Below are 26897 nucleotides of genomic sequence, written 5' to 3' on the forward strand. Positions count from 1 at the left end.
TCCCTCATCTTTCCAATCAACACTCTCCTAGTGGATGGGAACATAGACCCCAAGGGGACCCTGAGGGGTCATCCCTAAGTGGACTTCAAAAGACTGATAGATCTTAAAAAGTCACATGACTTTTTTCGACTTGACATATTCATGTTTTTTGGAAAGTAATATTCTAAAGTACTTAATATCTGGGGAAAGTATTATCTAAAAAGTTTCCTTGCATGTCCATCCATTCATTCCATATGTATTTATCAAGTACCATTCCAGGTTCTGCGACTGTATCAGTGATTAAGAGTTCAAGGTGCTTGTCCTCATGAAGTGCCTGCCCTCATGCGGAAGAGAGAAAATAAACTAGCAAGCAAATCAGATAGCAGTGACATGCTGTGAAGGAAATAAAACATGGAGTTGACTTAGATAACTTCTGGGGTTGGGGCTGAGGGGAACTTTAGACAAGGTAATTGGAGACGGCCTGTAGGAGAGAAGTGGCATTGGCGCTTCTGAGAATGAAGAGAAGCCAGCCACAGGAAGAGTCAGAGAATTCCGAACCTGCCAGGTAGAGGGCCTTGAGGAATCAAATGCAGGGATCTTGTGCAGAGGGCAGGTGAGGCATGACTTGTAGGTCGTAAGGAGTCTGATTATTATTCCAAGGGCAAAGTGAAGTCATTGGAAGATTTTACACAAGCAAATAACATAACTTGATTTTACATTTTAAAAAGATCATCCTCTAGCTAAACAGTATGAGGTTTCTCTTCAGAGTGATTGAACTATTCTAAAATTGTGGTAATGCTTGCACATCTCTGAATATATGAAAAACCATTTCGTTGTACCCTTTAAATGGGTATATTGGATGGTATGTGAATTGTATCTCAATAAAACTGTTACATATATACTATATATAGCATATACATGTATTTTACATATATATATATCATGCTGGCTGGGTGTGGTGGCTCACGCCTGCAATCCCAGCACTTTGGGAGGCTGAGTTGGGAGGATTGCTTGAGCCCAGGAGTTTGAGACAAGCCAGAGCAATATGGTGAATATGGGTATGGTGGTGCATGCCTGTAGTCCTAGTTACTTGGGAGGCTGGGATAGGAGGATCGCTTGAACTTGGGAGGCTGAGATTGCAGTAAGCTGAGATCATGCCATTGCACTACAGCCTATGCGACAAAGCCAGGCCTTGTCTCAAAAATAAATAAATAAAAATTAAAAAAAATAAAAAGATCACCCTGGCTGTTGTGTGAAGAACGGGTTGGAAAGTGAAGATAAAAGAAGAATTTGAAGCCTATTGTAGTATTGTAGGCTGGAATAGGCAGTGGAGGAGATGTCAAGAGTTGAGCATGTTTCAGAGGCACAACCTATAGGACTTGATGAATTGGCTGATGGAAGCAAGGGAAAAAGAACTAGGAATAATTCCCCCAGACTTATGGCCTGAACAATGGGGGCGCTGTACTGAGACAGGGAAGAAACTATTTCGTTTGGAGGAAGGTGTGTAGGGTGCTAGGAAATCTCTATTGGGCATTTTAAGTTTGAAATCCAAGTGCAGACATCAAGAAGGCAATCATAAGAACCTGGGCCTCGGGGAGAGAAAGATGGTAGACATAAATTTAGAAATAGTTAATAAAGACAGTCAATGGAACGAAACGAGGTCACCCAGAGAAAGAGTTGAGATGAAGCAGAATGTTGGAGAGAGGCGGGGAGGAGAGGCGAGAGAAGAGAAAAGAGGGGAAAGAAGAAAGAGAAAAAAAAAAAAAGGAGTTAGGGCCAAGCCCTTGACATTCCACATTTAGGAACTGGGCAGAGGAGGAGTCAGGCAAGAGTTTGAAATAAAGAGCCCATGAGGTAGAAGGGAAACCAAGAGAAGGCAGTGCCATCAATGCTCCGACAGGACAGTGCTTGGGCAGATGGGGCCCATCACGCCAGTGCTGCTTGGACATCGGGTAAGATGAGGACAGAGATGTGGCGATGGATTTGGCTGTATGAAGGCCATCTACCACCTTCAAAATAGCAGCTTCACGGGCAACGGGGCAGAAGCCAGGTTGGAGTGGGTTGAAGAGTCCGTGGGAGGTGAAGCTTTGGAGACAGCGAGCACAGAACACACTTTTGAAAAGGTTCAGTGTAAAGGGAAACAGAGAAATGGGGCATGAGCTAGAAGGAGACACCACAGGATAAAGAGAGGGTTTATTTTTGTTCATAGAAGATGCTAGAGCGTGTTTGAATGGCGGATGGGATTGATCTGGGAAAGAAGGTGACAGTGGTGACGCAGGAGAGTAGAGCTTCAGGAGTGACATCTGAGAATGGGAGGGATGGGGTCCAGCTTCCCAAGAGTTAACCTACTTAAAAAAATTAAAAGATAAAATTGGTAATTTCTTGTTCTTTAAGAACATTTGGCCAGGTGCGGTGGCTCATGCCTGTAATCCCTGCACTTTGGGAGGCCAAGGCGGGTGGATCACCTGAGGTCAGAAGTTCAAGACCAGCCTGGCCAACATGGTGAAACCCCGTCTCGACTAAAAATACAAAAAAATTAGCTGGGTGTGGTGGTGGGGGCCTGTAATCCCAACTACTTGGGAGGCTGAGGCAGGTGAATCGCTTGAACCTGAGAGGCAGAAGTTGCAGAATGTGCCATTGCACTCCAGCCTGCCAGCCTGGGCGACAAGGATGAAACTATCTCAAAAAATAAAATAAAATAAAATTGTACTATACCATGGATGTTACACTATAATGAAGACAGTTAGCATTGAGTGTTATATTTGTATTGCATAAAGTATATCTAATTCCAGTTCTGGGGTTCTGAGTGTTTTTGGTTCTTTTTTATACTTGGTTATACAGACATATATATTTTAAAGGACTGAAACAAGATTATTAGGTTGAATTCCTGAGAACTATACATAAATCATTTGAGTTATGATTCTTCTTTTTCTAATATTTCTATCAGGCAATGCATTTGCTAGAGTAAAAATTGGAGATTACCATTACTATGGCTATGGGACTAAGAAAGACTATCAAACAGCAGCCACACACTACAGCATTGCAGCCGACAAATACCACAACGCACAAGCCATGTTCAATCTGGCTTATATGTATGAACATGGCTTAGGCATCGCAAAGGTAATTGTGTTGGTAATAATTCAAACCTAGTAATGACATCTGTGTGGGAAGAGAAAATGTGTAAATGTTTTGAATTTCATTGATGTCCTCAATGTGGAGGAATGAAAGAAAGGACTTAACATCTGCCAAATCCCTCTCATGTGCCAATACATATTACTTACTCCAATATGAACCCTATGAGATAGAAGTTATTTTCTCCATTTATGCCAAAGACATAACTAGTGAGTAGAAGAGATCTAGTCTAGGCCAATTCAATTAATAAGTTCCTGCTTTTTCCAGCACATGCTTTTTCCAGTAGGCCCTGTCTCCATTTCCCTTCACCTCTGGGCCTTCTTTTCCATTAAAATTTCCACTGGTTCTCAAGCTCTCAGGAACAAGGAGAAAGCGAAAAGAGACCACAGCTGGATACCAAGGTGGTATTAATCCAGAAAAGTCTTATGAAGCACCTACTGTGTACATGACCTAGTGCTGGATACTCTAGAAAGGCCCAAGAGAGTGAATCTCCAGTCCCCCAAGACTATACTTGACTTGAGGCAATGAGTCATATTCATTTAGAAAAAGAGCCAGCACTACAAGGTGGTATTGATAAATCTCTTAGACAGTGAGTGTAATTAAGGCAGAAGATGACATCAGGGTCTCACAGAGTGAGAAAGGTGTATTCAGTACCAATAATGATAGCAATAGCCAGGCATTGGGTTAAGTGGGCTATGTGTTTCTGTCATTTACATCACACAACCACTCAATGAGATAAGCCCTAGAACTATCCACAGTGTACGCATCAGGAAGCCACAGTGCAGAGAGGTTATGTCATTTGACCAAGCAGCTTGCGGAGGTCATCAATGGTGGAGCCAGAATTTGAACCCAGCCCTGCCTGACCCTGTTTTTTGGTGAAAGAGTGGGCCTTGCAGTGAGTCATTCTTGGTGCTCAAGCATGTGTTTCTTTTCGGTGTTTATATTCCTGGCTCCATTTCTAGAGCCAAATAACGTGGGAATTGCTGGCTTTCCTATGCTCTCTTCTTTCTTCCAGTTGTGCTAGTAATTGAGAATTATTGGTAGGGAATTTCCTATTGCTAATGGTGCACAGTGAAGGGCTTCTTATTCAGAGGTATGGATCCCTGCCGTCCTGTCCTCCCCTGTAGCCTGCCTTTTGGTTGATCATTTTTCATTAGCCCTGGCACCCTAAGCAGTGGAATGTCAAATCCAAATCCAGTCTGTTTCCCCCATTTCTAGCAGGTGTAAGCTTCCTATGTTTGTAAAATGTGGGTAAGAATGGGACAGGATGGGATAGCTAAATTGGATGATTCTTAGGATTTTATTTAGCCATCCCTGGGTCCCTCACCCATTATCCACCTCAGTAAAACAGATACCTGCCCTACCCCAGGCTTTAAGGATAAAATGAATAAGCTTTTGTGAAAGGGCTTTGTAGTCAAACAGTGTGTAGAATGACTGTTATTTAGATCAAAAGGGAATTAGAGCAACTGCTAAGTAAGGCTTCAATAAGATTAAAGCCTTTCTTTACTCATCATTCCTAGTGCAAAATATAATATGGGAGAAGCACTGTCTATAGAAGGGATGAAGTGACCCCACTCCATGTGTCAAATCCATGTTAGCTTTCCTATCCCCGGCACCACCATGTTATTCAAAAAGGACTTGGTCGCCCTGACAGCTGTATTCGCGCCTAAGCGAGGCCATTTTGCCTGAGTCCCTGGGGACAGGCAGGGTGTCCTCTCAGGACACAGAGCCAGCAATGCTGGGGAGAGCACACTGCAAGCCAGTGCCTGGCTGGCGGACCATCAGAGGGTTTGGTTTTTCTCTTTGGAGTCACCACTGATCTCTTTCCTAAGCACTTCCTTCGCAATGTCAAATAGTAGTTGTTAAGACATACGTTTCATACATTCAGGAAAACACTTTGAAGTTTCTCTCTGGCCAGTTTTCTGTTCTTTTCTGCCAGGGTTCTTGTTAAATCATGGATAGTTCATTTTGTTCAGTCTCTTTCAGTCAGAAGTCTATTTTATTTTCCTACAGAAAGTCTCTACATTAAAAACAACAACAAAAAAGCAGAGACTACTAGTAACCTCCCACCGGGATATGAGAATTTTAGGCTGAGCTAATGAGGGACCATTGCCCTTTGCTTTTATTTGGTTTCTTTTGTTTAGCAATTAGGAAAACAATAACTGAGTACCCAAAGGTATCTTGCCATCTCAGAGTCAAATTAACAAGGCGCTATCACCTTCTCTAATTCTTAAAATGAATATCCTGGTAATTAAAAGCCCAAAGCTTGTTCAAATGAAAGAAAAGAGAGTAGGAGAATACGCCTTCCCAGCAGTTAAGTCATCAAGTAATTAAGCATTTCTTCAGTGAGGCACTTCGCAATCCTCTTTATTAGTTAATCCTCATGCAAACCAGTGAGAAAGATGAGTATAATACCACTACTACAGTATCTTCGAGAATCAAAGAAGGTGATACAGAGTATTGCTTTATAAACATGCAGACATTTAAGACCTCTGGGGAAGAAAGTTAGATATAAATCATCTCTTGGTAAATCAATATTAAAATATGGGTCATTGTTGTTATCATCCATCTTTCAGAAAGGAAGTTGGGGCTAGGATGATGCAGGTGAGTTATCCTAGTAGCTTCACTGAGAAGCATCTCAGCCAGTGAGCTCATTGTCTTAAACTGGGCCAGGACTGACTGCATCATTGTTCTGGGAACACTGAATAATGCCTGGTGAGGAATTGGGAGAGGACCTGAAGTAGTTTAGAAACACAAGCATTCACACACACGTTGTTATGAAATTGCTTCTCAGGGTCTAGGCGTGGTGGCTCACACCTGTAATCCCAGCACATTCTGAGGCTGAGGTGGGCAGATCACTTGAGGTCAGGAGTTTGAGACCAGCCAGGCTAACATGGCGAAACCTTGTCTCTACTAAAATACAAAAATTAGCTGGGCAAGGTAGCATGCGCCTATAATCCCAGCTACTTGGGAGGCTGAGGCACGAGAATAGCTTTAACCCCGAAGGCAGAGGGTGCAGTGAGCTAAGATCCAGCCTGGGTGACAGAGCGAGACTCCCTCTCAAAAAAATACTCAAAAAACAAACAGTTTTTCTATTGATACTTGATTTGTAAGTACTTTGGAAATTGCACCATGAACAAGGCCTGTTGCCCATCCCCTCCCGGCCATCCCTTCTGTCTGTACCTTGCCTCTGACCTTCTGCTCACCTCAGCTCGTAGCAACGACTACTCAGGGGTCTTCCATTCTAGTGTTCTCCCTTTAAATCTGTGACCGAGATGACTCTATTCACCAAAGATTTGCAATCCCCCATCCATAGTGAGGACTTGTAGCTGGGGTTCACCCGCCTAGTCAAAGACTATGTTCTCCAGCCTCCTTTGGATCCGCGTGCCAGCTCTCGCGAGGGCTCCTTTGGATCCGCGTGCCAGCTCTCGCTAGGGCTCCAGCCTCCTTTGGATCCGCGTGCTAGCTCTCGCGAGGGCTCCTTTGGATCCGCGTGCCAGCTCTTGCGAGGGCTCCAGCCTCCTTTGGATCCACGTGCTAGCTCTCCTGAGGGCTCCTTTGGATCCGCGTGCTAGCTCTCCCGAGGGCATGGAAGTGAAAGTGAAGAGTGTCATTCCTGGGCTAAGGCAGCCAAGAAGTAGATGGGGCTGCCCCCAGTCGCTTTCCCATCCATCGGCTGAAGGCACCAGGAGATACAAAGGCTTTAGGGGACCCCAAAACCAGGTGATGGAAGGAGCCTGGGCCCCACAATTACCACATGAAGAAAATTCACTACCAACCAGCAATATACATTTTGGAATGCTGAATGGGGGAGAAATAAACTTCTATTGTGTTAAGCCATTAAAATTTGGGGATTTGTTACAGATAGCATTATCTTAATAAATAATTCATCTAACAAAGCACTGCCAGGTCATTCTTGATAAAATATAACTCTGATATTGTAACCTCCTTCATCCTACCCACCCCTCTATCCTACCCTCTCCCCCAAATAAAACCGCCAAAAAATACAAACAAGCAAACACACAAATAAAAAGAATCTTATTTACTTTTTATTGCTAAATGAAGTCCAGACTTCTATTCCACATTCAAAGCCCCCAGTGACCTAGCCTACCTTGATAATAACGGTGTGATACAGCACTTTGCCCTATCTAGATTCTAGGCTACTTATTCCTTCCCCTCAAAGACCTTGGCCTGAGCCCTCCTGAGATACCATCCTTTTGCTGGAATGATCTTAACCCATATTTATGCCCATTGAAAACCAGTCCATTTTTCAAAGAACAGCCCCAATGTCATCTCCTTTAGGAATCCTTCAAGGAACCCCAGATTTTTTTTTTTTTTTTTTTTTTTTTTTTTTTTTTTTTTAACAGGGAGTCTCGTTCTGTCACCAGGCTGGAGTGCAGTGGTGCAATCTTGGGTCACTGCAACCTCTGCCTCCCGGGTTCAAGTGATTCTCCTACTGCAGCCTCCCCAGTAGCTGGGACTACAGGCGCACACCACTATGCCCAGCTAATTTTTTTTTTTTTTTGAGATGGAGTGTCGCTCTGTGATCCAGGCTGGAGTGCAGTGGCACGATCCCGGCTCACTGCAAACTCCGGCTCCCGTATTCATGCCATTCTCCTGCCTCAGCCTCCCGAGTAGCTGGGACTACAGGCGCCCACCACCACGCCCGACTAATTTTTTTGTATTTTTTTTTTAGTAGAGACCGGGTTTCACCATGTTAGGATGGTCTCGATCTCCTGACCTCGTGATCCGCCCGCGTCAACCTCCCAAAGTGCTGGGATTACAGGCGTGAGCCACCACGCCCGGCCAGAACCCCCAGATTTAAAAGGTATCTACTTCTAAACCACCACGGTATCGCACTCTGCTTTTCATTCATTCATTTATTCACTCGAATATTTATCAAGGACTATTTCCTATATCAGTAAGCCCTGTGCTTGGTTCTGGGGATACAATAAGAACAAGACAACCTTCAAAGGGCTCACGGTCCACTACAGAAGAGACTTGTCCATAGTTACTGTTAAGCCTAAAATGGCGGTCATATATAGGCACACACACACTTGAAAAGAATTAAAAATAAAGTATCACAGTATGTTAAAGAGGTAACAGCTAACTCAGATAGGGGAATCAGGACTGCCAGGTCCTGTTCAAAAGTATGTTTGTACCATGGAGTACGAGAAACACATGACAAGCTTTTTAAATGGAAGAAAGCAGGTCTGTTTAAAGACAATGGATAGGAAAGCTGTCCTAAGGTAAGACAGAAAGGCGGGGGAAATTATCCTTTGGGGAAGAGTTTCAAATACATATATGTAGACCTACTAGATAACATGTATTTTTGGATTCTGCAGAGAAAACAAAATCACATCTACCAAATAAATTATAAATAGACCTGTCAAAAACAAAAGTGATTATGGCACAATGCATTTTTATTTCTCATTTGTCTGGTCTGACCACCCATGGAGTGTTACAGCTGAAGCTTTAAACACCAGAATTATTTTCTGGAAAGGATAAGTTAAAATTAGATACTTAAAATGGCCCTCTCAGAAATATGGCAGGACAGAAAACACACTTCTTAGAAATGATCATAACTTTTCATGAAATAAACATTTATCACCTAGGGAAATAACCAGAAATATACAAAAACAGTATTTTCTGTGTGTATAGCTCCATTAGTTACAGAACAAATTTCTACAAGTAACGAGAATGCTTCAAAATAGAAGCCATGTTATATATGATGCCCAGGCTAGACGGGCATCATGGTGAAACACGGTCTGTACAAAAAAAAAAAATACAAAAATCAGCCGGGCATGGTGGCACACACCTGTAGTCCCTGTAATCCCAGCTACTCGGGAAGCCGAGGTGCGAGGATTGCTCAAGCCCCGGAGGCGGAGGCAGCAGTAAGCCAAGAGTCTGCTACCATACTCCAGACTGGGTGACATGGCGAGACCCTGTTTCAAAAAAAAAAAATTATAGACTAGCGGAATATATTAGGACACAGCATATTATTTGAAATATATTCTTAGGTTAAGAAAGCAGAAGATGAAATATTATGCTGAGTAAAAAATTTCTAAATTAAAAAGTATGTATATATGAATATACATGAAATGCTAGAAGAATGTGTATAAAATATTACCAGTAGTTATCTCTGTGCAGTGAGATTGTGGGTGGCTTTTTTTCTTATTTGTTCAGTTCTATATTTCCAAATTCCCTCTAATTAACATATGGTATATTTATAAAAAGAAAATAAGAATAAATTATTCAAAAACGACCTTCCCATTCACATGCTCTGTCCCAGTATAAGAAATTTTTTTTTTGACATCCAAAGATTTGGGGCTGGAAACTCCTGCATCGGGCAATTGTAAAATTTTCATAAACCAGCTACTTTACTGCAGGAGAATTCTGTATCTTTGAATTAAAAGAAGCTATTTTAAACATCTAGATATTGAGCAGTATCCACATATCATTTTAGTTAGAAACATGTTCTTTAACAAGAGTCTGCAGCTCGGTTTACATAATCTCTTTAATCACTGAATTTAAAGCAAAATAAATTCAAATGTACCACAGAAAAGTTAAATCTAAGTGGACTGGGTATGTAGTGGACTTCTCATTTAATGAACTGTGGTCATCATCAAAACACCATCAGGAGGAGATTTTTTTGTTTGCATGACTTAGATTTTTTTACTAAATAGGGTCAAAGAATGAGGAGTCTTTTCTAGTCTAGTACTAAAATTTATTTTATATGAGTTGCCGTAGTTAGCTGGAAGCATTCAGGAATTTCCTTCTCTGGGAATTTTAAAGAAAGGCTTTCACATTCACCCCCCAGCCCCACACACACTGCAAATTGTGAGGTCTCCTGGACAAGGAATGAGTTCGTCCCACTTTAATGGTACTTCTCACTATTTTTTACTATAAAATACTAAGCGACTGGATTGTAATGCTTTTACCACAAGAAATAAATGAATAACTATCGACTGCCTCAAACAAGAAACAAGTATGAATGCCTGAGATATTGACAAAGGCCGCTTTTCCCCAAACGTCCCGTTCAAGTCAATATGTCTTTCACATGTGCGGCCGACCCAGCTGTTATCATCTGCAGGGTGCTTTCAAACGAACACTGAATTTGTTGGAATCAGAGACACCAATTAGAGTTTTTACAACATCTATTTTATGTTTCCAGGAAGATTTGTTCCAATCTCCTGAACTGCATTTCAAGCAAGAACATTCCTCTTTCTTCAACAAATCAATCTTCCAGACTATAAAGCTTTGGAAAATATTTAAGCTATAATAAGCAGAACACAGCTAAGAGAAGACATCAACCCCCCACCAAAACAAAACAAAACAAAACAAAACAAAAACAGTTTTAGCAGAGGCTTCAATGATTCACAAGTATCGAAGCCTAGGTAATGAAGCAAGAAAGACAGATATTAGGATGACCACAGTTTGTGAAAAATTCCTCTTCTTCTTCCCTTCCTTTTGAAAATAGCCCATGGGCACCCAAGCAAAATCTAATTCTGGGACTGCCCAGGGCACTTTTTACCTTTAAAAGCAACTCCACCTTGCCTATGGTCACTCTGTTTGGGCAAACCAAAAACAAAGCAAACACATAAAACAAGGCATGAGTGGATGAAAAAGAAAGCCATGGCATAATTCATGAAAAAAAAAAAAAAAAAGCTCCTGAAAATATAGTACTATGCCATTTGAGGACTCTGTCTTCAACATGAGAGCCAAAAATAGTTTCTTCATCATCCTATAAGTATTATCAAAGACCTACTGCGTACTAGGCCCTTCATTAAGGACTGGGAATTCGGGGATGAACAGAGAGTCCAAGTCCTTGTTTTTGAGGACCTGGAGACAAACAAATGAATAAATAAATTCTAAAACTTTAGGTATGGTAAGTACTATGAAGACAATGAGAATTTTAGATGATGATCACTAACTACCTGTATTCTGACTTACTTTAGAGAACTGTACAATTTTTTTTTCTTTTGAGACAGAGTATCACTCTGTCGTCCAGGCTAGAGTTCAGTGGCACGATCTTGGCTCACTGCAACCTCTGCCTCCTGGATTCAAGCGATTCTCGTGCCTCAGCCTCCCAAGTAACGGGATTATAGGCATGCACTACCACACCTGACTACTTTTTGCATTTTTAGTAGGGACAGGATTTTACTATATTGGCCAGGCTGGTCTCGAACTCCTGGCCTCAAGTGATCCACCTGCCTTGGCCTCCCAAAGTGCTGGGACTATAGGCATGAACCCCTGTGCCTGGCCCTATTCTCCACCCTATTTGTTGGAATCACAATTAGGAGCTGTTACAGGGGTATCCAAGAAAGCTTTCTGGAGACTGTGTTAATTTTCTATGCTTGCCGTAACAAATCACTACAAATTTGGGGACTTAAAATAACACAAGCTTATTATCTCATGGTTTCTGTAGGCCAAAAGCCCAGGTGATTTGACTGGGTCTTCAGTTTGGGGTTTCACGAAGTTAAAATCAAGAATGTTCTTTATTGGGGGCTCTGGGGAAGAATCCACTGCAGGGCTCATTCCAGTTGTTTGGTGGAATTCAGTTAATTGAGGTTGTAGGACCAAGGTTCTTGTTTCCTTATTGACTGTCCAAATTCCTTCTCATTCCATGTGGCCCCTTCCAACAATGGCAAGTTGAGTCTCTCATGCTGAGGATCTCTCTGAAGTCGCCCTCCACCACATCTGTCTTGCTTCCACCCCCAGCCCAGAGATAACTCTGTTTAAATGTTCACTTGATTATCTGAGGTCCACCTGGATAATCCATGATAATCTCCCTATCTTAAGTCCTGTACCCTTAATTACATTTGATATTTTGAACAGTGGTGTCTGTTTACTTACTCCTAGCGAATCTGACGGGTATGGGCTATTCTTCTCCTTCTAGGACATTCACTTGGCCAGAAGATTATACGACATGGCTGCTCAAACGAGTCCAGATGCCTACATACCTGTGTTCTTTGCCCTCATGAAACTGGAAACTATGCATTTGCTCCGGGATATTCTGTTTTTTAATGTAAGTTTGTCTTGAACAAGTCCTGAATTTCTGAAAGTCTCCAATGCTCTGAAAGTCTCCAATGAGCAACTCCTAGGGACAACGTGACAAGGCCCATCGGGGAGCTTCTTGTGGACTGGCTTTCCTTTGAGAAGTCAAATTCAAAGTCTTACACTTGCCATGCAGAGTAATTTTATGTGTTCTACTGAGTATGTGTTGACACTTCACAGTATAAGCAATTAATTCATTCAGCAGATGTTCTTTTCCAGCACACATTACATTCAAAGCCTTAAGCACAGTGGCATGTGCTATATATACTTCTTCAAAACAGTTCTTACCATCAATAGCCGAGACTGGTAGGCAGATGGCAGGTGGCAAGGGGTACCACAAAGAGCTACCGTTTGAAAAAACGTAAAGTGTCTAAATCTTTGGGGTTATTCTAAAGGTGCTATTTACACCCCTTGTGGAAGTTGTAAGCAAGCAAAGATTGTGTTTTCCAAGACTGAAGGAAGCAAAGGGAATGGGTGGGAGGAGGGTTGGTGGCAGTGGGTTTGGGAAGAGTAGGTGGCTCTGAGTGGAGGTGGGAAGCTTGGATTGTTTTTGACAGAATGTCTCTTGCCAGCAGTTCACAATGAGATGGAACTGGCTGAAACCGGACAACACCGTTGGACCACACTGGGACTTATTTGTGATTGGCCTCATTGTTGCTGGGCTGATTTTGTTGCTTAGAAATCACCGTGGGTAGGATGAGGATCATGGGAAAACCTGCTAACGGGAACCAGTTCACTCCAAGGTATCCCCGCTAAATAAAGTTTCCCATCCAAATCAAGAGTCCGCTACAGTTTTCCGTTCAGGGCTGTGATGGAAAATGGACAAGACTTGGGGACTATCCTGGAGAAACAACTTCAGACTTCCTGCTTAGTTGAGAAAACCCTTTGGGGGATGCTGGGAACTGGTCACCTAAGATGTTGTTACCAATCTGTCATCTTGGTGACCTGGTCCCACGTTACAAATAAAGACCACCCCTTTTCATATTGTTAGAACAACCTCTTCTCTGTCAAGAGGACACATTGGGTTTCCTGACTCCTACGGACAAACTAAGGTGAAGAGAAGGCGGAGTTTGGGGAAGGCAGAAATCCAGATCCCTCAGAATATGATAAAGATACAAATGTACAAATAGACCTTGTACAATTTTGAGGCACAGTTTCCCTCTGTCCCCCAGGCTGGAGTGCAGTGGCAAGATCTCAGCTCACTGGAACCTCTGCCTCCCAGATTCAAGTGATTCTCCTGCCTAAGTCTCCCGAATAGCTGGGATTATAGGCGCCCACCACCACACCTGGCTAATTTTTGTATTTTCAGTAGAGATGGGGTTTCGCCATGTTGGCCAGGCTGGTCTCGAACTCCTGACCTCAAGTGATCCTCCAAAAGTTCTGGGATTATAGGCATGAGCCACCACACCCAGCCAATATTTGACTTCTTGAGCCTTAGTTTCCCGGTGTGCAAAAAGGGAAGGATAATGCCTATGTTAGACAACTGATATGAAGATGAAGTGGGATAATGGATGTAATGAGAGTGGCACAGGGCCTGGCACCTAGAATGAGTTCCATAATTGGGAACTTTTAATATCCTTTAAAAAACTCATGGCAAATCCATTGGAATGGATGGGGAGACAGCTGAGTTGGTAACAATCTGTGTGGCTTCAGCGCTTTGCAGTTAGTTCTCCAGCTAATGTGCTAGGTGCTTAGGTAGGAAGAGATCTTGCTTGCTTACTTAAAAATCCAATTTAGGGACATGAAAATTTAATTTCTAATGTCAATCATAATCAAAAGGTAGGATGAAATGGTGGGCATGCACTGAGTTTGGGATCAAACAACTTGGATTTGAAGTCCAACTCTGTCCCTTAGTAGCTGTGTAACTTTGGGCATAACTTTTCCAAACCTCAGCTTTTCCTCCATAAAATGGGATTATTTCCTACCTCACTGAAGAATCGTGAAGCTTAAATAAACCTAACATCAAAAGTGCTTTCTAAACATAGCACACACACACATACTGGCCACAGTCATTTATTTGACCAGGAACGAATCCAGGCCTGTCTGAGGTCCAAGTGTTTTAGAGTTTGGGGGTCATGTCCCTGCCTTATTAGGGAGTTCCAGTTCCCAGGGATGCAGCCTAATTTATACAAATGTGCAGGAAGGGGCAGCATCTAAACCGCAGGTCAGGGCGTAATGGAGAGGGCAGCCGTGCTATGACATCTCACAGGTGTCAGGAATGTGAGCACATTAAGGACCCGGATGAGAACAGACAGGGGAGTGCAGAAGGCAGCATTGGTGAGCCCTGCCTCAAAGTCTGGATGAAAATGAGCTCCTTAGAGGTAAACTTGTGGGAATGACTGCAGGCAGGAAAGAAAGGGAGACCTGTTCGGGAACTTCCTGTGTAGAGTAGAGCACTGCCTGAAATATAGGAGGGAAGGCAGCCTGAGTTGATGTTTCCCATTTCAGCTCATTGTTCCATGTCAATGTGAGACATGGAGCAAGCTTTGAAAGCAGGAGTGGTTTAGGGGGTTTCAATCATTCAAATGTCCATTTCTGGGCCTCTTCTCCTGGAGCCGCCACGGTAGCAGTTCTCATCACCTCTGTGCATGGTTGGGCACCTTGCAGCCTCTGGGCGCCTCTGAGATGACTGACAGAGGGAGGGAGAGAGCCTCCTGCCTGAAAACCACTGATGCTTCTTGGTTATAGCAAAATCCCACCCGCTCTATGGGCACACAGAGCCCTTCTTCATTTTCTTGCTTCTGATACCTTAAATAAAAATGGATACCCTATGGACCACAAGGTATCTAGTTTTTTTGTTTGTTTTGTTTTTGTTTTTTTGAGATGGGGTCTTTCTCTTTCACCCAGGCTGGAGTACAGTGTCACGATCTTGGCTCACTACAACCCCTGCCTCCCAGGTTTAAGTGATTCTGCTGCTGTGTATACCATCACACCCAGCTAATTTTTGTATTTTATTTTTATTTATTTATTTATTTTGAGATGGAGTCTCACCTGTCACCAGGCTGGAGTGCAGCAGGCCTGGTCTTGGCTCACTGCAACCTCCACCTCCCAAGTTCAAGTGATTCTCCTGCCTCAGCCTCCCAAGTAACTGGGACTATAGGTGCGCACCACCACATCCAGCTTTTTTTTTTTTTTTTTTTTTTTGTATTTTTAGTAAAGACAGGGTTTCACCATGTTGCCCAGGGTGGTCTCAAACTCCTGACCTCCAATGATCTGCCCGCCTTGGCCTCCCAAAGTGCTGGGATTACAGACATGAGCCACTGCGCCTGGTCCAAGGTATCTGTTTTTTAAAAATCTAATTGTTGGCCGGATGTGGTGGCTCACACCTGTAATCTCAGCACTTTGGGAGGCTGAGGTGGGTGGATCACGAGGTCAAGAGATTGAGACCGGCCGGGCGTGGTGGCTCAAGCCTGTAATCCCAGCACTTTGGGAGGCCGAGGCGGGTGGATCACGAGGTCAGGAGATCGAGACTATCCTGGCTAACATGGTGAAACCCCGTCTCTACTAAAAATACAAAAAACTAGCCGGGCGTGGTGGCGGGCGCCTGTAGTCTCAGCTACTTGGGAGGCTGAGGCGGGAGAATGGCGTGAACCCGGGAGACGGAGCTTGCAGTGAGCTGAGATCACGCCACTGCACTCCAGCCTGGGAGACACAGTGAGACTCCGTCTCAAAAAAAAAAAAAAAAAAAAAAAGAGATTGAGACCATCCTGGCCAACATAGTGAAACTCGTATCTACTAAAAATACAAAAATTAACTGGGCATGGTGGCAGGCACCTATAATCCCAGCTACTCTGGAGGCTGAGGCAGGAGAATCACTTGAACCCAGGAGGCGGAGGTTGCAGTGAGCTGAGATTGCACCACTGCACTCTAGCCTGGTGACAGAGCCAGACTTGGTCTCAAAAAAAAAAAAAAGAAAAAAAAAAATCTAATTCTCTTTTGTAACTGCCTTAATTTCCTCCCCTAATTATTCATTAAATTGGAGTAGCTCTTCAAGTAAATCCATTTTTTAAAAGTCAAGTCAGGAAAATAATTTTGTCTTTCTGGAGCAGGGGGGTCCAGAGTCATTTTCTCAGTAACATTCCCTTGGAATTCTTTTCTCCAAAATCTTGAGTGGTGGGGGTGCTGTAGTTTGCTGCATTCCCCTCACTGGGCATCCCAGAAAACCCTAGAGAAGAGGGTGTGGTGAGGCTGAGAGGAGAGGAAAGAAACATTTTGAAGCAGCTGCTATGAGCCAGGCTCTGTTTTCCATCTGTTTTCTCATTTCATCTTCATGATGAGGCTAGGAGGTAGCTAGAATGACCTCTATTTAACACAGGAGGAAACTGAGGCCAGAAGAAGCTAGAAAAGATCACACAGTTGATAAATAATGGAGCTGGGATTTGAGTCCAGATCTAACACCACAGATGTTCTTTCCTCTATGTTACGGTTCCAGTTATTGCCTGCTTCTTAACAAACTTCTCCAAAATTAGTGCCTTAAAACAACAATCATTTCATTTTATCTCACGATTTTGTGGGTCAGGAATTTGGGCAGGGTGTGGTCAGGTGATTCTTCTGGTCACTTAGTGGATGGGCTGTTCTAGAATCCAAGACAGGTTTACTCACATCCCTGGCACTTTTGCTGATCTCAGCTGTAACTGTTGACCAGTATACCCACATGCCAGATGTGGCCTCTTGGCATGGTGGACAGAGCATTTGGGCCTTTTACACTGTAGCTCACCATTCCCACAGAGAACGTTCACAGAGACACAGGCAAAAGCCACAGGTTTGCTAAGACTAAGCCTCAGAAGTTCTAGAACATCTCTTCCACCACGTTCCATCAGTCAAGTGTTACACTCCGTCTTTCAGTGGGAGTAGCAAAGAGTTTGCAGCCGTATCTAACCTACTATAAAGATACTGTTTAAAAATCTACCAATGGTCACATAAATTCCAGTACAAAAATTGGCAGAAGAAAAATGCAGCCCAAGCCTGAGCTGCCTATCTTGGAAAACAAGGATTAGACAGCCCAGTCAGACGCGTGCCTGGCCCTCTTCATCTTCCCACCTTTCAGACTGAAGAAATACAGATGTGTGATGGTAAGTGAAGGGTGGAAGAGATATCCTCCTCTGTTACTTAGCTAAACACACACACCCCATCACATTGGCCACTACACACACACACACTTAAATAATGCTCAGCTCTTTGCTTTGGCTCAAGTGACATGAGCCAAGAGATGCAGAGTCCCAGGATGGTTGGGACTCTCTGCCTGGGGCACCCTAGATGCAGGCTCCACTCCTGTGTCTCAAGACTCATTCCTGACGTGCAGTGGATGGGAGACACACCCCAGACCCCCTCCACCACCTCCCATCCTCATTCAGTTTCCCTTCCTGAATCCACAGTCCCCATAAGCCCAGCTCCTCTGCCTCAACTCCTGGCTAAGGTCCTCCTGCGGGGATATGACCTTCAGCATGGGCTGCTATCAGCCATCCTCTGCCCTAGGGTTCTGCTGCTGGATAGAGGGACACAGGAAATTGTACATCCTTGGACTGGAGAGAGAAAGCAGCCCTCACTACGGACCAGCCTCTAGATGGGAATGTATCAAATAAATAAATTGAACTTCTCTTGCACTATGATAGTCGATCGTATGCTCATGTATTCCCTAAGCCTTATTATGCACAAAGAGCATCTACTTCTTGCCAGTTTTTTGTTGTTTTTTTTTTTTTCTTTAGAGATGGGGTCTCACTATGTGGCCCAGGCTGGACTGGAATTCCTGTGTTCAAGTGACTCTCCTGCCTCAGCCTCCTGAGTAGCTGGAACTACAGGCACACACCAGTGTGTCCAGCTCTCTGCTTTGGGTTTTAATATCAAAGCTGCCCTCTTAATAGTTTAGCATTGGGTGGCACTGGGCTCGGTATTAAAGTGTGGGAAAAACCCTTCCAAACCATCCTGCTAGTCAGGTAGTTACTGACTGGAGACTCATTGTCTAGAAAATTCATAGTTTTTAATTTTCAAATTTTAATTTTACATTGCATTTTATCCTCTCTTAGAGTAAATGATTAGAAAACCCAGAACTCCCACTGTTAAAAATAAACCTTCACAAATTGTCTGACCATGAATGCCATTTTGACATTGTTTAATTTTCAGCAACTTCAATGAGCTTTACCTGAAAATTTCTCCAAGTTCTTCCAGGCTCTCCCACCATCTTGTACTGTTCCCCACATCATTTATCAACAAGAACACATTGACCCGTGGCTGGGGACGGTGGCTCACACCTGTAATTCTAGCACTTGGGAGGCCGAGGCGGGTGGATCACCTGAGGTCAGGAGTTCGAGACCAGCCTGGCCAACATGGTGAAAACCCGTCTCTACTAAAACTACAAAAATTAGCTGGGCATGGTGGCAGATGCCTGAAATCCCAGCTACTTGGGAGGCTGAGGCAGGAGAATTGCTTGAACCAGGGAGGTGGAGGTTGCAGTGAGCCAAGATCATGCCATTGCAGTCCAGCCTGGGTGACGAGAGAAACTCTGTCTCAAAAGAAAACACACACACACACACACACACACACACACACACTGACCCACAGCAGATGCACTGGGAGGGAGTCTCCAAAAAGATTCACTCCTATTAAGAGAACCAAGGAGAAAGGTAACAATACTCAGCCACTGTCTTCACAATAGCAGGCAAATCAGATCAGGACAAGGACTCCTCAGCAACATGAAGACTTGTATCCCTACAACAGCTGTGAGGCCACCTTGGGGCCTGGCCCCAGCAAACTGGGGAAGTAGATATCTGCCCCAGCCAGGACAGAGCAGCTGCAAACTGGCATGTGTACAGGCCTGGAATGAATCTGAGGTAGTCCAAGTATTTACACTGAAGGAAACCAAAATATTTCTCCCTAAAATATTGAGGATTGGTGAGCTAACGACAACTGAGATGTACAGAGACTCTCTGCCTCTCCTTTGTTTGCCTAAAGGCAGAACATAAATCCTGTCTAACTGGAGACAGCCACTTATCAGCCTAGAGACGGCACTAGCAGACACCAGAGAAACCTGTGAGCAGACCTTACTTCATTAGTATCTTCCCACAGCTTTCCCCCTTTGAGAGACTGGAACTGTTCTCTCCTTTGTCTTGTCACTGCACTAAAATTCATTGCTTTTTGTTAAAATGCTATTTAAGCAAAGCTCAAAGCCTCATGTTTCCAGCCAGTGCTTTGAGAGTTACTTTGCAGAGAGAGTTACTTTTCTCCCCCATGATGAACATGACATAGGTTATTAAGCTTACTTGTTTTTCCCTTATTGATTTGTCTTTTGTTTCAGGAGGGTGCCTTAGTTATGAACTTATGAGAGTTGCAAAAAGATTGTATCATTTTCTCCCCTTCCACACATTATACAGAAATCGGAAACCAAGCAGGAAGAAGAATCAATGCTATAGGAAGAAAAGGGCTTCCCTTAAGAAAGCCTCATAAACATTTCAAATTTCAGCCGTGTGGTTGTCTTCATTTAGGTTCCCCCAGAAGCTGACCATGAGACAAGGATTTTTGCATGCAAATAGTTTATTTGGTATGTTATATTGAAGAAATATAAATCAGGAAGGAAGCCAGTAGAGAGTTACCAAAAAAATTGCCAGTCTGGGCGCGGTGGCTCACACCTGTAATCTCAGCAATTTGGGAAGCTGAGGCAGGAGGATCATTTGAGCTCAGGAGTTTGAGACCCACCTGGGCAACATAGAAAGACCTTGTCTCTAAAAAAATAAAAATAAAAAACTAGCCAAGCGTGGTGTTGCAGGCCTGTAGTCCCAGCTACTTGGGAGGCTGAGGTGGGAGGATCACTTGAGTTAAGGAAGTTGAGGCTACAGTGAGATGAGATCACGTCACTGCACTCCAGCCTGGGTGACAGAGTGAGACCCTAGTGTCACAAAAAAAGGTACCACTGTGAGTCACCAGAGCTCAGTCCCACTGGGGAACTCTGGTATAGAGCACGCACCTCATGGTTATCCCACCCAAGGGACATGAGGACAGGCTATTTATTCACAACTGCTCACAGTCATTGGTTGAGGGGTGCTTTAAGTGGAACACTAATTTTCCGTAGTTCCAATCCCCCATGTAGGAAGGTGGAGCCAACCGGGAAAACCCCTGGGCAAATGGATGCAGGTGCTTGCAGTTAGCGGCTTTGCCTGCCAGCAATGAGAAGCCCCGAGGGGACGGGGCCAGGACATTGGCAGCATCTGGGGCAATGATTAAGAGCTGCTTTCCTGACCCTCACACCCTTTCCTTCAATAAACAATTCCCTGAGCACTTATAGTGTCCCAAGCACTCTGCCAAAGACCCGGGAACTAAGAGCTGCCCACAGGAAGCTTGCAGTGTGTGCTGTAGAAGAGAGAAGACCCCATTATTAGGGCATCCACTCTGTGCCAGGCACTTTCCTGGAGCTAGCTCACTGCATCCACCCATTCTGTGAGGTAAGATTCCCCTTCTCGTTTTATAGACATGCCATAAAATGATTACTTCTTCAGAACAGTGTAACCGTCAGCAGAGGATATTTAAAAGCAGGATCGTAGTATTGATGCTAGCTGATGAACAGTTTCCGCCTCTAGAAGAAACGCAGATGCGAGCAGAGTAAACGGGCTGACGAATGCATGCCGTGTGTTGAAAGAACTGAATGCAGTAAGTAGGCTGCATCCGGGGCCTGCTTCAGCCTGGAACCCTGAGTGATGGGGGACAGGAGTGTGGGACATGGTCAGTTCTGCCCTGTTTCCTCCCCTCTTCCCACCCTACCTGCCTCTGCCTCCTCCATGGTTGAAGGGAGTGGGGGTTGAAGGGAGAGGGTGGTTTAAGGAATAGGAAAGATTTCACTAAGCCAGCACAAAAGTTATCCAACCAAGGTGCCCGCTGAGCATGGAAGTTCACCATGTTGACTCCCATGAAGCATTTTTGCCGCGTTCTTGGGGATTCCCTGCTGGGAAGCTTATATCCTTGTTTGGGATCTACGAAAAGCACAGCCTGAAACAAGAATTTGGGTATAGGTAGCTCATTTGGGAAGTGATCGCAGGACTCAGAATTGAGGGAGAGAGAAGGATGAAAAGCCATTAAAAAAAAAAAAAAAAAAAAAAAAAGCATGCGTTTTTAAAGTTACCGCTGTAGGCAGTGAGGGTCCTATTCTACCAGGATCTGGAAGGTTTGCGGAATACCTCCCAGAATTGTCTGCCTCAAAGACAGGAGGCTGGGTCCCTTACCCACCGGCTCCCTTCCCTGTTATTTAAGGATTGCTCCCAGGGTGCATTCACTGCCCCCTCATCCTTTCTCAGCTACTTCTCAGAGGCTTTGGGGATGTCTCTGAGGCAGAACCCGCGCCTTCCCTTAGTGTTAGGCACAGTTAGCAGGAGTCTGGGCTTGTACAGAAAGGTCCTCTGCAGCTACAGCGAAAATCACTGGGCAGTCAAAGCATCTGCTTCGTGAGTGAGGTGTCCTGAGCCTTGAGGTCACCCACTGGTCCATGAACAGACTCTCTTGGATGGGACTCTACCTGCAGTAGGCTGAATAATGGCCTCAAAAGACATCCACGTCCTAATCCCTGAAACTATGAATGTTCCATGTCAGAAAGGGACTCTACAGAGTGATTAAGGATCTTGAGAGGGGAGATTATCCTGGATTATCCAGGCTAGCTTTAAATGCAAATCACAGGTGTCCTCATGAGAGGGAGGCAGAGAGAGATTTGACACACACAGAAGGGGGGAGATTATCCTGGATTATCCAGGCAGGCTTTAAATGCAATCACAGGTGTCCTTATAAGAGGGAGGCAGAGAGATTTGACACAGACAGAAGAGGAGGAAGCAATGTCACTATGGAGGCAGAGAGAGGAGTGATGTGGCCACAGCCCAGGAATGCCAGCAGCACCAGAAGAGGCAAGGGATGGATTCCACCCTAGAGCCCCTGGAGGGAGCATCTCAGGCCTTCTGGCCTCCAGAACTATGAGGCAATAAATGCCTGTGGTTTTAAGCCACAAATTTTGTGGCAATTGTTTTTATAGCGGCCATAGGAAATGAATACACCACACGCCGGCTCCTCTATGTTCCTTTTCTGGTTCCTGAGGAACACACACTCTTGCCGCTGCTGGTGGCGGAGGGCAGTTAGCTCCAAGGGCAACTGGGTTTGTCTTGCTGGCTTACTTCTAGTCTCACTCTCTCCTCAGGCAAGGAGCCTCAGCCTCTCCCCATTTGGCATGTGTCACACCCCGGTCCACTCCATCCCCCACATTCTAGGACCACAGAGGAGGCTCTCCCAGTGGCTCTCTTATAGCCCCTCTCCTTTGACCAAAGTTAGGGGCAGAGCTCTCTCTCCCCCTCCCCAATGGGAAATGCAACAGCAATCAGAAAACTCCAGGAAAATTTGGCCTCTGCCCTCCTACTTCCACCTTCAAATGTCCTGCCCCTCACTTCCACCCATTTGCAAGTTCCAGCTCGGAACATCCAGCACCTCAGTTTATAAAATTGGGGCCGCTTGGCTCTTTCTTAACTCTCAGCCTTTGGACTTCAACCCAAACCAAGCCTCAAAGGGTCCCATTTGATCACCCAGAAAGCCCGAACAATTTCACAGTTGAGACCTATGCCCCGGGCCGGGACGCAGCAAATGGCTTAGCCCCAGATGCTCCAGGAATAATGCTATGGCCCTGGTCACATTACCTCTCCAGCTTCTGGTCGAGTCTACAATTCCAAAGCCACAAAACTGTCAACAGTGTGCACACCTACAGCTTCTGAACTAAGACAGGCCTCCCTGCCTGTGGGAGGTTAGACAGAAAAGTCTCCCAAAGCCCAAAGAAATGATGTTTGTGGCCAGGCTAAAGTCCTGTACTGTAAGTTTGTAATGGCTTCCTAAAAATAGTGTTTGCTCACTCTATTCCACAGTCACAAACCACCTGAGACATCAGATAGGGAATTTAATTGTTTTTTAATTTAGAAGAAATCATTACCAACAAACGAAAGAAAGAAAAGAAAAGGAAGGTGGAGAAGGGTGAAGAGACAAGCCTTGGATTCCATGTGAGATTCTGTTCCATGTGGGGCTATAAGTTTTCCCATTTCTGTCTTCCCATCATTCCTCACTCTGCCAGAATGAATTCTGTCTCCCAGAGGCTTTTTTTGTTTTTGTTTTTGTTTTTGTTTTGTTTTTTTTTTGAGACGGAGTCTTGCTCTGTCACCCAGGCTGGAGTGCAGTGGTGCAATCTCAGCTCACTGCAACCTCCGCCTCCTGGGTTCAAGTTATTCTCCTGCCTCAGTCTCCCAAATAACTGGGATTACAGGTATGTGCCACCACGTCTGGCTAATTTTTGCATTTTTAGTAGAGACAGGATTTCGCCATGTTGGCCAGGCTGGTCTCAAACTCCTGACCTCAAGTGATCTGCCAGCCTCACCCTCCCAAAGTGCTGGGATTACAGGTATGAGCCACCATGCCTGGCCAAGAGTATTTTGTTTGTATATAATTAATATGGAAAAACTACTCACCTCCTTTAAGATACATTCTTTTTATAAGAAAAAGTAGCAACCCATAGCAACAATAAATATGCCATTCTAACAATAGCTTGTTATTAATAAGAAAAATCATAAAACTAAAAATAGTGATTTCACTAGAGGGAACTTGAGTGAGGGATAGTCCTGGGCTGATAACACATTTCCAGAGGCAATCCTTTAAAGTTTTCAAACTCCTGGGCGTTGAACAGCCTCTCTTTTCAGGGTCAGCTTCTGGGGAATGAGAACTAAAACAACCTGATGAAGAGAGCATTGTTACACTTTCCAGATAAGAACACCCTGGCTCAAATCAGTAACTTGCCTCAGGTCACGCTGCTAGTTACTGGAGAAACTGGGGATTCAAACTCAGGATCCACCCCAAAGCCAGTGCGCCTTCTTCCGTGCTACCTCCCCGCCATATTGTCTGATTATCTTATTGTCAAACATAGCTTTCACTGTAATATCTATCATTTTTCACTTTTCCCATTAAAAATATCAAAGTGGACAAAAAAAATCTACAACCTTATTTTGAAAAATCTTTTTTTTTCTTTTTCTTTTTTTCTGTGAGATGGATTCTCACTCTGTTGCCCAGGCTGGAGTGCAGTGGCGTGATCTGGGCTCACTGCAATCTCCATGTCCCAGGTTCAAGCGATTCTCCTGCCTTAGCCTCCTGAGTTGCTGGGATTACAGGTGCCCGCCACCACGCCCGGCTAATTTTTGTACTTCTTAGCAGAGACAGTGTTTCACCATATCAGCCAGGTTGGTCTCGAACTCCTGACCTTGTGATCCACCTGCCTCGGCCTCCCAAAGTGCTGGGATTACAGGCATGAGCCACCAAGCCCGGCTGAAAAATCTTTTTTTAAAAATTCATGTTTCAGGCTGGGCACAGTGGCTCACACCTGTAATTCCAGCACTTTGGGAGGCCAAGGCAGGCGGATCACGAGGTCAGGAGATCAAGACCATCCTGGCTAACACAGTGAAACCCTGTCTCTACTAAAAATACAAAAAAAATTAGCCGGGCGTGGTGGTGGGCGCCTGTAGTCCCAGCTACTCAGGAGGCTGAGGCAGGAGAATGGTGTGAACCTGGGAGGCAGAGCTTGCAGTGAAGCCCAGAAAGACATCATCAATTTTGCTATGTGATTTATTAACAACTCAGAATGGAATGTTGATTGTGATCAATCAATACTATTGACCAATTGATTGTGATTGTTTTCTGAGCTACACTAACTTTCCAGTCTGATTTCCTCTCCCATTACAGTCCCTTCCCACTCTATGTAAATATGCTTTCCAAAGATAACTCCCTTTCCTCTGGAGTAGATACCCTAGTGCCTTACCCATGTTCCCTCAGCCCAGTTCTGAGACCACTGGCATCTTCCATGGGCAGGCCCCTTGCCATCTTTGTTTTTCTACCTCAGACATTTGCCCCCGAGGAGGTTCTCTGGCTGCAGGAGCACTGTTGGCCAAGGAAAGGTAAACCAGAAGTGCCCGGGAGTTAATGCTCCCAGCATCCCTCCACCAATGACAGGCAGGAACAGTTTCCCTGACCCTTGGTGGACTGATGCGCAGAGTACATTCTGTAAAGTTTCTCAGAAGGTGTCCAGCAGGATTGAGCCCCAGTTGTTCACCGCAGAAATCTGCTCATTAACGCATTGTTATTGGTTTTCTTCCCTCCCACTTTTCCACTCCCTCGTCTTCCCACTCCTTGCCAAATAAACTACTGTACTCAAGTCCTTGTCTCAGAGTATGGTTTTTAGGGAACCTACAGCAAAAAGAAAAACTCTAAGGAAAGATCATGTTAAGCATTCCAGAAGACACCGAGATAAATACCGGGTTGGGAATAAAATCAGTATTTGTTAATATAGCCAGTACATTGTACACTCTGTGGAAGCAGGGGCCGCTGTAAAATCTGCTCGCCATTGTGTTTTCAGCACCTCGCATTGTGCCTACACAATAAATGAATAATGAATGAATGAATACGTTAGTGAACAAATAGATGAGGATTCCTAGCTCTCTCCTAAGGTTAAAGTGACAAGTTATTCTAATTCATGCCAAAGAAAGGACTGGGGTTATAAAAAAGAAATATGAAATAAATAAAACAGACTTTGTTTTCCTCTATTCTCATGGAACACTTCTGACATCAAATATGTGGGAGGTTTTCCAGCAACTAATTCTCTAACTCTCTGGACATCAACTGAGTGTCCTACATTTCAATTCAATTCTGACACTACTTGGATTTAGCTTTAGATCCCACAAATCAGAGGGCTCAGTCCCACAAGACTGACTGCCCGTTCAGATGCCAATCACAACTAGTGGATTTCCAGGCTACTCACACTTCTGTCTGCCCTGGCTACACATTGGAGGTTGCCACAAGCCCCTCCTCAGGTTTGATAATTTGCTATAATGGTTCACAAAACTCAGGGAAACATTTACTTACATTTACCGATTTATTAAAGAATATTGTAAAGGAGAGAAATAATTAGCCAGATGAAGAAGACATAGAGTGAGTTCTGGAAGGGCCCTGAGGAGTGAAGGAGTTTCTCCCTCTATGGAGTTGGGGTGTGCTGTCGTCCCCCAGCACATGGATGTGTTCACCAACCCGGAAGATCTCTGACGCCGCCTTTGGTGGATTTTTATGGAGATTTCATCACATAAGTACAATCAATTATTAACTCAATCTCCAGCCCCTCTCCCCTTCCTGAAAGATGTACAGTGGGGCGAAAAGTTCCAAGGTTCCAAGCTCCTGATCAGGCCTTGGTCTTTCTGAAGCTAGCCAGGAGCCTATCAAGAGTCACCTGATTAGAACAAAAGATGCACCCATCACCCAGGAAGTTCCAAGGGATTTAGGAGCTCTTTGTCAGGAACCAGAACGGGGGTCAATGACCAAATATTAGAGTAAAAGACACCCAGCACCCCAATCACTTAGGAAAGTACAAGAATTTTAGAAGCTCTGTGCCAGGAACCAGGGATAAAAACCAAATATATGCCTTTTATTGTATAATACCACATGAAATGATGTAATAATTTAAACAATCATCTATAAAATTTGAATAAATGGAAGCATACTATTGTGTTCAAACAGGACAGTGCCAAAATATAGAGGTTAATTTTCCCAAAATGAATCTTTAAATATAATATTCTTGACTGGGCATGGTGGCTCACGCCTGTAATCCCAGCACTTTGGGAGGCTGAGGTGGGTGGATCACCTGAGGTCAGGAGTTCAAGACCAGCCTGGCTAACATGGTGAAACCTCATTTCTAC

General features: G+C 44.3%; 2 protein-coding genes across 4 annotated transcripts in view; both read left to right on the forward strand.

Annotated features, from left to right (window-relative positions):
• Positions 1-13099, forward strand: part of SEL1L2 (SEL1L2 adaptor subunit of ERAD E3 ubiquitin ligase) — a 137584-nt gene extending 124485 nt beyond the window's left edge. The window contains exons 18-20 of one of the 3 annotated variants that reach the window (XM_028828676.2): positions 2927-3099; positions 12011-12139; positions 12744-13099. In XM_028828676.2, the coding sequence (XP_028684509.2) occupies positions 2927-3099; positions 12011-12139; positions 12744-12863 (422 nt within the window). In that variant the 3' untranslated portion in view covers positions 12864-13099. Of the gene's footprint in view, positions 1-2926; positions 3100-12010; positions 12140-12740 lie in introns of all 3 variants that reach the window. The other 2 variants (XM_077951183.1, XM_077951184.1) reach the window with 2 other exon arrangements.
• Positions 13100-20338: 7239 nt separating this feature from the next.
• ESF1 (ESF1 nucleolar pre-rRNA processing protein homolog) overlaps positions 20339-26897 on the forward strand; it is a 130025-nt gene continuing 123466 nt past the window's right edge. The window contains exon 1 of the mRNA XM_077951185.1: positions 20339-20348. The gene's annotated coding sequence lies outside the window, so the exon portion shown is untranslated. The remainder of the gene's footprint in view (positions 20349-26897) is intronic.

Source organism: Macaca mulatta, chromosome 10 (assembly GCF_049350105.2).
Source record: "Macaca mulatta isolate MMU2019108-1 chromosome 10, T2T-MMU8v2.0, whole genome shotgun sequence".
In the NCBI taxonomy this organism is placed as follows: Eukaryota; Metazoa; Chordata; class Mammalia; order Primates; family Cercopithecidae; genus Macaca; species Macaca mulatta.